Genomic DNA, 10468 nt, shown 5'->3' on the forward strand with positions numbered 1-10468 from the left:
CCCTACCCAACAGTGGGCTCACAGTCTAAAAGGGGGAGACAAAACCAAACATACTAACAAAATAAAATAAATAGATGGAATAGATATGTAACATACTAACAAAATAAAATAAATAGAATAGATATGTTGCCAGCTTGTACTTCCCAAGCGCTTAGTACAGCGCTCTGCACACAGTAAGCACTCAATAAATACGATTGATTGATTGATTGACTGTCTCTATATGTTGCCAGCTTGTACTTCCCGAGCGCTTAGTACAGTGCTCTGCACCCAGTAAGCGCTCAATAAATATGATTGATTGACTGTCTCTCTATGTTGCCAGCTTGTACTTCCCGAGCGCTAAGTACAGTGCTCTGCACATAGTAAACAATCAATAAATACGATTGATTGATTGATTGATTGACTGTCTCTCTATGTTACCAGCTTGTACTTCCCAAGCGCTTAGTCCAGCGCTCTGCACCCAGTAAGCGCTCAATAACTACGATTGACTGTCTCTATATGTTGCGAGCTTGTACTTCCCAAGCGCTTAGTCCAACGCTCTGCACCCAGTAAGCGCTCAATAAATACGACTGATTGATCGACTGTCTCTATATGTTGCCAGCTTGTATTTCCCGAGCGCTTAGTGCAGTGTTCTGCACACAGTAAGCGCTCAATAAATACGATTGATTGATTGACTGTCTCTCTATGTTGCCAGCTCGTACTTCCCGAGCGCTTAGTACAGCGCTCTGCACACCGTAAGCGCTCAGTAAATCAATCAATCAATCGTATTTATTGAGCGCTTACTGGGTGCAGAGCGCTGTACTAAGCGCTTGGGAAGTACAAGCTGGCAACATCGAGAGACAGTCCCTACCCAACAGTGGGCTCACAGTCTAGAAGGGGGAGACAGAGAACAAAACCAAACATATTAACAAATATATTAACATATATTAACGTATTAACATTTAACATGTTAAATATTAACATATTAACAAAATAAAATAAATAGAATAGATATGTACAAGTAAAATAGAGTAAATACGATTGAGTGATTGTCTCTCTATGTTGCCAGCTCGTACTTCCCAAGCGCTTAGTCCAGCGCTCTGCACCCAGTAAGCGCTCAATAAATATTGTACATATTGTACATATTTTTTACACTCTATTTATTTATTTTATTTGTACATATCTATTCTATTTATTTTATTTTGTTAGTACGTTTGGTTTTGTTCTCCGTCTCCCCCTTTTAGACTGTGAGCCCACTGCTGGGTAGGGACTGTCTCTCTCTGTTGCCAATTTGGACTTCCCAAGCGCTTAGTCCAGTGCTCTGCACACAGTAAGCGCTCAATTAATACGATTGATGATGACTGATTGATCGACTGTCTATGTTGCCGGCTTGTACTTCCCGAGCGCTTAGTACAGCGCTCTGCACACCGTCAGCGTTCAATCAATACGCTTGATTGATTGATTGACTGTCTCTCTATGCTGCCAGCTCGCACTTCCCAAGCGCTTAGCACAGCGCTCTGCACCCAGTAAGCGCTCAATAGCTACGATCGGTTGATTGACTGATTGCTCGCGAGGCCCCGCCCCCTTTGGATGACGTCACGCCGCAGCGCGGCGTCTCGGCGGCCGTTGGGAGCCCCGCCCACTTCGGATGACGACACGACGCAGCGCGGGGCCTTGGCGGCCGTCGGGAGCCCCGCCCACTTCGGATGACGACACGACGCAGCGTGGCGTCTCGGCGGCCGTTGGGAGCCCCGCCCACTTCAGATGACGACACGACGCAGCGTGGCGCCTTGGCGGCCGTTGGGAGCCCCGCCCACTTCGGATGACGACACGACGCAGCGCGGCGTCTCGGCGGCCGTTGGGAGCCCCGCCCACTTCGGGTGACGACACGACGCAGCGTGGGGCCTTGGCGGCCGTTGGGAGCCCCCGCCCGCTTCGGGTGACGTCACGTAGGGAGCCCGCGGTGCATGCTGGGTGGGGGCGGGCCGCCGATGACTGGCCCTGCGGCGCGCCCGCCCCTTCCTTTTGCCTCCTTTCTGTGGTGGTGGAAAGATGGGGCACCAGCAGCTGTACTGGAGCCACCCGCGCAAGTTCGGCCAGGGATCCCGCTCCTGGTGAGGAAGACGGACGGAAAGATGGACGGAGGGATGACGGACGGACGGGGGGACGGAGGGAAGGAGGGACGGGCCGGCCGGGCGGGGGCTATGGCGCGCGCTCCCTCACAGGACACGAAGCCCCATACTTCATGCTGCTGCCCGGATTATCTTTGTCCAGAAACGCTCTGGACATATTACTCCCCTCCTCAAAAACCTCCAATGGCTACCGATCAATCTGCGCATCAGGCAGAAACTCCTCACCCTGGGCTTCAAGGGTGTCCATCCCCTCGCCCCCTCCTACCTCACCTCCCTTCTCTCCTTCTCCAGCCGGGCCCGCACCCTCCGCTCCTCCACCACTAATCTCCTCACTGTACCTCGCTCTCGCCTGTCCCGCCATCGACCCCCGGCCCCCGTCCTCCCCCGGGCCTGGAATGCCCCCAATCCCTCTGCCCCTCCGCCAAGCTCTTTCTCTTCCTCCCTTCAAGGCCCTGCTGAGAGCTCACCTCCTCCAGGAGGCCTTCCCACACTGAGCCCCTTCTTTCCTCTCCCCCTCGTCCCCCTCTCCATCCCCCCGTCTTACCTCCTTCCCTTCCCCACAGCACCTGTATATATGTATATATGGTTGTACATATTTATTACTCTGTTTATTTATTTACTTATTTTACTTGTACATTTCTATCCTACTTATTTTATTTTGTTGGTATGTTTGGTTCTGTTCTCTGTCTCCCCCCTTTTAGACTGTGAGACCACTGTTGGGTAGGGACTGTCTCTATGTGATGCCAATTTGTACTTCCCAAGCGCTTAGTACAGTGCTCTGCACATAGTAAGCGCTCAATAAATACGATTGATTGATTGATTGAAGCCCGGCCCGCCATGACTGCCTACGCGCCCGCCGCGTGCTCACCCTAATGGCGGCCGCCCCCTCCTCATTCATTCATTCATTCATTCATTCATCAATCGTGTTTTTTTAAATGGCATTTATTAAGCGCCTACTGTGTGCAAAGCACCGCCCTAGGCGCCGGGGTGGTCACAATCAGTCAATCGTATTTATTGAGCGCTTACTATGTGCAGAGCACTGGACTACTTGTACATGTCTATCCTATTCATTTTATTTTGTTAGTATGTTTGGTTTTGTTCTCTGTCTCCCCCTTTTAGACTGTGAGCCCGCTGGTGGGTAGGGACTGTCTCTAGATGTTGCCAGTTTGTACTTCCCAAGCGCTTAGTACAGTGCTCTGCACCTAGTAAGCGCTCAATAGATACGATTGATTGATTGATTGTACTAAGGTGATCAGGTTGTCCCACATGGGGCTCACAATCTTCATCCCAGACTGAGCCCCTTCCTTCCTCCCCCTCGTCCCCCTCTCCATCCCCCCCCCGTCTTACCTCCTTCCCTTCCCCACAGCACCTGTATATATGGATATATGTTTGTACAGCTTTATTACTCTATTTTATTTGTACATCTCTATTCTATTTATTTTATTTTGTTAGTATGTTCGGTTCTGTTCTCTGTCTCCCCCTTTTAGACTGTGAGCCCGCTGGTGGGTAGGGACTGTCTCTAGATGTTGCCAGTTTGTACTTCCCAAGCGCTTAGTACAGTGCTCTGCACCTAGTAAGCGCTCAATAGATACGATTGATTGATTGATTGTACTAAGGTGATCAGGTTGTCCCACATGGGGCTCACAATCTTCATCCCAGACTGAGCCCCTTCCTTCCTCTCCCCCTCGTCCCCCTACCTCCTTCCCTTCCCCACAGCACCTGTATATATGGATATATGTTTGTACATATTCATTACTCTATTTTTATTTATTTTACTTGTACATATCTATTCTATTTATTTTATTTTGTTAGTACGTTTGGTTTTGTTCTCTGTCTCCCCCTTTTAGACTGTGAGCCCGCTGGTGGGTAGGGACTGTCTCTAGACGTTGCCAGTTTGTACTTCCCAAGCGCTTAGTACAGTGCTGTGCACCTAGTAAGCGCTCAATAGATACGATTGATTGATTGATTGTACTAAGGTGATCAGGTTGTCCCACATGGGGCTCACAATCTTCATCCCAGACTGAGCCCCTTCCTTCCTCTCCCCGTCGTCCCCCTCTCCATCCCCCCATCTTACCTCCTTCCCTTCCCCACAGCACCTGTATATATGGATATATGTTTGTACAGATTTATTACTCTTTATTTTATTTGTACATCTCTATTCTATTTATTTTATTTTGTTAGTATGTTCGGTTTTGTTCTCTGTCTCCCCCTTTTAGACGGTGAGCCCGCTGTTGGGTAGGGACTGTCTCTAGATGTTGCCAGTTTGTACTTCCCAAGCGCCTAGTACAGTGCTCTGCACCTAGTAAGCGCTCAATAGATACGATTGATTGATTGATTGTACTAAGGTGATCAGGTTGTCCCACATGGGGCTCACAATCTTCATCCCAGACTGAGCCCCTTCCTTCCTCTCCCCCTCGTCCCCCTCTCCATCCCCCCATCTTACCTCCCTTCCCCACAGCACCTGTATATATGGGTATATGTTTGTACATATTTATTACTCTATTTATTTATTTTATTTGTGCATCTCTATTCTATTTATTTTACTTTGTTAGTATGTTTGGTTTTGTTCTCTGTCTCCCCCTTTTAGACTGTGAGCCCACTGTTGGTTAGGGACCGTCTCTATATGTTGCCAACTTGGACTTCCCAAGCGCTTAGTACAGTGCTCTGCACATAGTAAGTGCTCAATAAATACGATTGATGATGATGATGATGACAGGACACGGAGCCCGGCCCGCCGCGTGCTCACGCTAATGGCGGCCGCCCCCTCCTCATTCATTCATTCATTCAACCAATCAATCGTATTTTTTAAAATGGCATTTATTAAGCGCCTACTATGTGCAAAGCACTCCCCTAGGCGCTGGGGTGGTCACAAGGTGATCAGGTTGTCCCACATGGTGCTCACAATCTTCATCCCAGACTGAGCCCCTTCCTTCCTCTCCCCCTCGTCCCCCTCTCCATCCCCCCCATCTTGCCTCCTTCCCTTCCCCCCAGCACCTGTATATATGTATATATGTTTGTACATATTTATTACTCTATTTATGTTACTTGTACATATCTATTCTATTTATTTTATTTTGTTAGTATGTTTGGTTTTGTTCTCTGCCTCCCCCTTTTAGCCAGTGAGCCCGCTGTTGGGTAGGGACTGTCTCTATATGTTGCCAATTTGCACTTCCCAAGCGCTTAGTACAGTGCTCTGCACACAGTAAGCGCTCAATAAATACGATTGATGATGATGATCCCCATTTTACAGATGAGGTCACTGAGGCCCGGAGAAGTTAATCCATCAATCAGTCGTATTTATTGAGCGCTTACTGTGTGCCGAGCACTGTAGTATAGTTGTTGCCAACTAATATAATTATTTATTTTACTTGTACATATCCTATTTATTTTATTTTGTTAGTGTGTTTGGTTTTGTTCTCCGTCTCCCACTTTTAGACTGTGAGCCCGCTGTTGGGTAGGGACTGTCTCTAGATGTTGCCAATTTGTACTTCCCAAGCGCTTAGTCCAGTGCTCTGCACATAGTAAGCGCTCAATAAATACGATTGATGATGATAGCATTTATTAAGCGCTTACTATGTGCAAAGCACTGGGGAGGTTACAAGGTGAGCAAGTTGTCCCACGGGGGGCTCACAATCTTCATCCCCATTTTACAGACGAGGTCACTGAGGCCCAGAGAAGGTAATCCCTCCATCAATCGTATTTAGTGAGCGCTTACTATGAGCAGGGCACTGTACTATTGTTGTTGCCGACTAATATAATAATGATAGTGTTTATGAAGCGCTTACTATGTGCAAAGCACTGTTCTAAGCACAAGGTGATCAGGTTGTCCCACGTGGGGCTCACAGTCTTCATCCCCGTTTTACAGATTAGGTCACTGAGGCCCAGAGGAGTTAATCCATCAATTGTATTTAGTGAGCGCTTACTGTGTGCAGAACACTGTACTATAGTTGTTGCCAACTAATGATAGCATTTATTAAGCGCTTACTATGTGCACTGTTCTAAGCACTGGGGTGGTTACAAGGCAATCAGGTTGTCCCACGTGGGGCTCACAATCTTCATCCCCATTTTACAGACGAGGTCACTGAGGCCCAGAGAAGGTAATCCATCCATCAATCGTATTTAGTGAGCGCTTACTGTGTGCAGAGCACTGTACTATAGTTGTTGCCAGCTAATATAATAATGATAGCGTTTATTAAGCGCTTACTATGTGCTAAGCACTGGGGAGGTTACAAGGTGATCAGGTTGTCCCACGTGGGGCTACAGTCTTTATCCCCATTTTACAGATGAGTGAACTGAGGCCCAGAGAAGTGAAGTGACCTGCCCGAAGTCACACAGCTGACAGTTGGCCGGAGCCGGCATTTGAACCCATGACCTCTGACTCCAAAGCCCAGGCTCTTTCCACTGAGCTACTCTGCTTCATTCAATTCATTCAATCGTATTTATTGAGCGCTTACTCTGTGCAGAGCACTGTATTAAGCACTTAGCACTGCACCCCTACGGTGTGCAGAGCACTGGACTAGGCGCTTAATAATAATAGTAATAATGATGGTATTTGTTAAGTGCTTACTATGTGCAAAACAGTGCTCTAAGCGCTGGAGGAATACAAGGTGATCAGGTTGTCGCCCGTGGCGCTCAGTCTTAATCCCCATTTTACAGATGAGGGGACTGAGGCCCAGAGAAGTGAAGTGACTTGCCCAAAGTCACACAGCTGACAGTTGGCAGAGCCGGGATTTGAACCCATGACCTCTGACTCCAAAGCCCGGGCTTTTTCCACTGAGCCACGAGCTCGGGGGAGTCCAAGTCGGCAACAGATAGAGACGGTCCCTCCCCAACAGCGGGCTCCCAGTCTAGAAGGGGGACACAGATAACAAAACAAAACATGGAGACAGGTGTCGAAATGGTCAGAACAAACAGAATTAGAACAATATGCACATCATTAACAAATAGAATAGTAAATATGTACAAGTAAGATAAATAGAGTAATAAATCTGGACAAATATATATACAAGTACTGTGGGGAGAGGAAGGAGGTAGGGCGGGGGGGTGGGGAGGAGAGGAAATTCATTCAGTTATTCATTCATTCATTCAGCCGTGCTTATTGAGCGCTGACCGTGTGCACAGCACTGTAACTACTTGGAAGATACCATTCAGCATCAGAGACAATCCCTGCCAGACATCACCCCAATTTTACAGACGAGGGTCATGGTGATGATGGTGATGATGGTGGAATTGGTTAAGCACTTACTATGTAGTACTGTTCTAAGCGCTGGGGTAGATTTCATTCATTTAATCGTATTTATTGAGCGCTTACTGTGTGCAGAGCACTGGACTAAGCGCTTGGGCAGTAGAAATCGGCAACAGGTAGAGCAGCAGGCTCACAGGTAGATATGGGGCAAACATATTTTGTTGTCTATCTCCCCCTTTTAGATATTTCCCCCCTTCTAGACTGTGAGCCCGTTGTTGGATAGGGACCGCCTCTATATGTTGCCGACTTGTACTTCCCAAGCGCTTAGTCCAGTGCTCTGCACACAGGAAGCGCTCAATAAATACGATTGAACGAATAAGTGAATCAGGTTGTCCCACGTGGGCCTCAGTCGTAATGACCATCAAAACAAGGAGGCATCAGAAATGTGTAGAATTAGAGAGATATACACATTGATTGAATGAATAAAAATAAATCGAATTATACCAAGGTACGTGGAGACACGCACAAGTGGGGCGGGGAGGGGGGTAGAGCAGAGGTCTAGTCCTTGTCCCACCCTTGTCCGGTTCTCTGACTCCCTATACCCCCTCAGCCGCGTCTGCTCCAACCGGCACGGCCTGATCCGCAAGTACGGCCTCAACATGTGCCGCCAGTGCTTCCGCCAGTACGCCAAGGACATCGGCTTCATCAAGGTAGGGGAGCCTGGCACCCCCCTCACACCCTGTGGGGAAGGGGTGCCCTCAGCCCTGCTTGGGGACCCGCTTTTGGTCGCCTCAGCCGGTGGCCCGCATCCATGGCGTTCCTGGGGACCACTGCCAGGGCATGGGGTTAATAGCAGCGAGTACTAATAATCGTGCTGTATGTTAAGTGCTCACTGTGTGCCAGGCCTTAAACTAAACCTTGGGGGAGATACAGTAATCAGGTTGGACACAGTCCCTGTCGAACCTGACTCACAGTCTTAATCCTGATTTTACAGATGAGGGTAATAATAGTAATGAAGATGTTGGTGGTATTGGTTAGTACTGTTCTAAACACTGGGGTAATACAGGGTAATCAAGTTTGTCCTACGTGGGGCTCGGTCAATCCCCATTTTACAGATGAGGGAACTGAGGCACAGAGAAGTTGAGTGGCTTGCCCAAGGTCACACGGCAGGCAAGTGGCAGAGCCGAGACCAGAACGGGACACCCAGGCCAGTGCTCTGTCCACCTGGCTCGTCGCCCGCCTCACTTTGTCCTCAGACTATGTTGCCTTGGAAAGCCCAAGTAGAAGATTAAATACAGATGGGAATGTTTAACTGCTAGACATCTCAGTTATATTTTACTGAGCACTTAACTATGTGTAGAGCACTATACTAAGCATCTGAGAGAGTACAATACAGCAGAAACCCCCCGATGCCACGGTCGATTGCCCTTGATACTGTGCACCCAAGGGCCTAGCTCAATGTGCAGCACAAGGCTTAGTCAAGGCTGTTGACGAGCAGGTTGAAGCAATGATTTGAGTTAGTTTCACCATTTGCCCCTCTCCCCCAGGACACACTGATTTGGAATGAGCGTTCTGATAAAAATTGGCATTTTGGTGGCTTTCTGTTAATGCTCTGGGCCTCCGGAAATAACGTTTGCACTCCACTTCCCCGAATAGTGGATATTCTCAGTCTCGGTGGGCAAAAGGCTTATATTTCCCTTAAAACTTTGAAAAATTCATTTTGTGGCAGTGAGAGATTTTTCACTGTGTTTACGGCCTGATGGTTTTTTCAGGCTTCCAATCACATTCAAGTGTATTTGTTATAATTATGAGTTACTACAGCCTTCTACACATTCAGTCTGTGTAGAAGCATATCTGTTATGCTGTGAACCTATTCGTGAACCATCTCATTGCCTTGTGGACAGCCCAGAAGCTGGAATTTAACTTCCCCACCTAGGGAGGCAGTGTGTCAGTAGTGCTCGAAGATATAAAATTTAGCTGAAGGGGGAACATCCAACTTAATGGTCTTAGTTCCTCCCTGCTGTTTTCTTTATAGCTATTAAAATGTATGCAACTGCAGTTGCCTGTGCCTTTTAAAATACTCATCCAGTGCTGTCTGATTCTTTTTCAGTTGGACTAGATACCTCTGTGGCAACCATTGCCGTTGGACATCATTTTGCTGAGTGATTCACCAGACTGAAGATCTTATGAACATGGCATTGAACATCATATCCCTTTGTACATAAAATAAAAAATGATTGTCTTAGCTTTGGCTGGCTTTAATGTGGGAGTATGGGTGATAAACAAAAATTGCTATTCATGAAGAACAAAAGGATGGTAATAGCATTTGAGCACTTACTGGATGTCCTGCAGTATGTTTGAATTTGGTGAGCAGCAGGGAATTTACACTATTAACAGGCTAGCAAATAGACTGTAGACCATGCATTCGTACAATGCTCACTTTGTCCTGAGACTTGAAAGTCTTTAGTACCTCCCCCATGTTGCCTTGGGGAAAACCCAAGCAGAAAGTTAAATATGGATAGGAATGCTTCACTACTAGACATCAATTGTATTTATTGAGCACTTACTACATGCAGAGCACTGCCCTAAGCATTTGGAAGAATACAATACAAGAGAATTAGTGGACACATTCCTTGTCCATAATGAGCTTACAGTAGAGAAACCTATTGAACCTATCAGTATCCTACTGAACTTGATGGCCAGGTGCTTAGACTCTAAGCCTGTGGGCAGCAAATGAGTCCACCAACTAATTCTATTGTGTTGTGCTCTCAAGTGTTAGTACAGTGCTCAATAAATAGCACTGATTGCTGGAATATTGCCTGGGGCGGTAATGTGCAGGTATGTTTTGGGGTTGCAGTGGTTCGATATTTACCATCCTCTCCTATAACTTACTGGATCTGCCTTCTAGCCCATCAGAACATTCAGAGATGGTGAAATTTAGGATTTCCTATAGATGTGTTTATATGTCCGCATATAGTGGATTGTAAGTAGTGAGATCTTGTTTTGGCAAGTTGAAATTGTTTCTAATTGACCAAATGACTTTAAATTAGACTTCAAATGATAATTAGCTGATCCAGATTAGTCCTGTCACTTCTAATCTCAGTTTTTCTGGGGAAACCTGAGGGACATTTCGGGTTAGCTCAAATGCTAGTTGTTAACCTCAGCTGAAGCTATG

At 47.1% G+C, this 10468-nt stretch overlaps 1 protein-coding gene across 1 annotated transcript; it reads left to right on the forward strand.

Annotated features, from left to right (window-relative positions):
- The first annotated feature begins 1924 nt into the window (after positions 1-1924).
- On the forward strand, positions 1925-9538 carry RPS29 (ribosomal protein S29). The gene is made up of 3 exons (XM_038756498.1): positions 1925-2090; positions 7904-8003; positions 9404-9538. Exons 1-3 carry the CDS (start codon positions 2029-2031, stop codon positions 9410-9412), a joined length of 171 nt encoding a protein of 56 aa, XP_038612426.1. The 5' UTR covers positions 1925-2028; the 3' UTR covers positions 9413-9538.
- Positions 9539-10468: the final 930 nt, after the last annotated feature.

This window comes from Tachyglossus aculeatus, chromosome 14 (assembly GCF_015852505.1).
Source record: "Tachyglossus aculeatus isolate mTacAcu1 chromosome 14, mTacAcu1.pri, whole genome shotgun sequence".
NCBI lineage: Eukaryota > Metazoa > Chordata > Mammalia > Monotremata > Tachyglossidae > Tachyglossus > Tachyglossus aculeatus.

Excerpts from the sequence above, each read along its gene's own strand:
- RPS29 (XM_038756498.1), top strand. The coding sequence starts at position 2,029 with ATGGGGCACCAGCAGCTGTACTGGAGCCACCCGCGCAAGTTCGGCCAG. Across the intron at positions 2,091-7,903 it reads GGCCAGGGATCCCGCTCCTG|CCGCGTCTGCTCCAACCGGC; the intron begins GTGAGGAAGACG and ends ATACCCCCTCAG.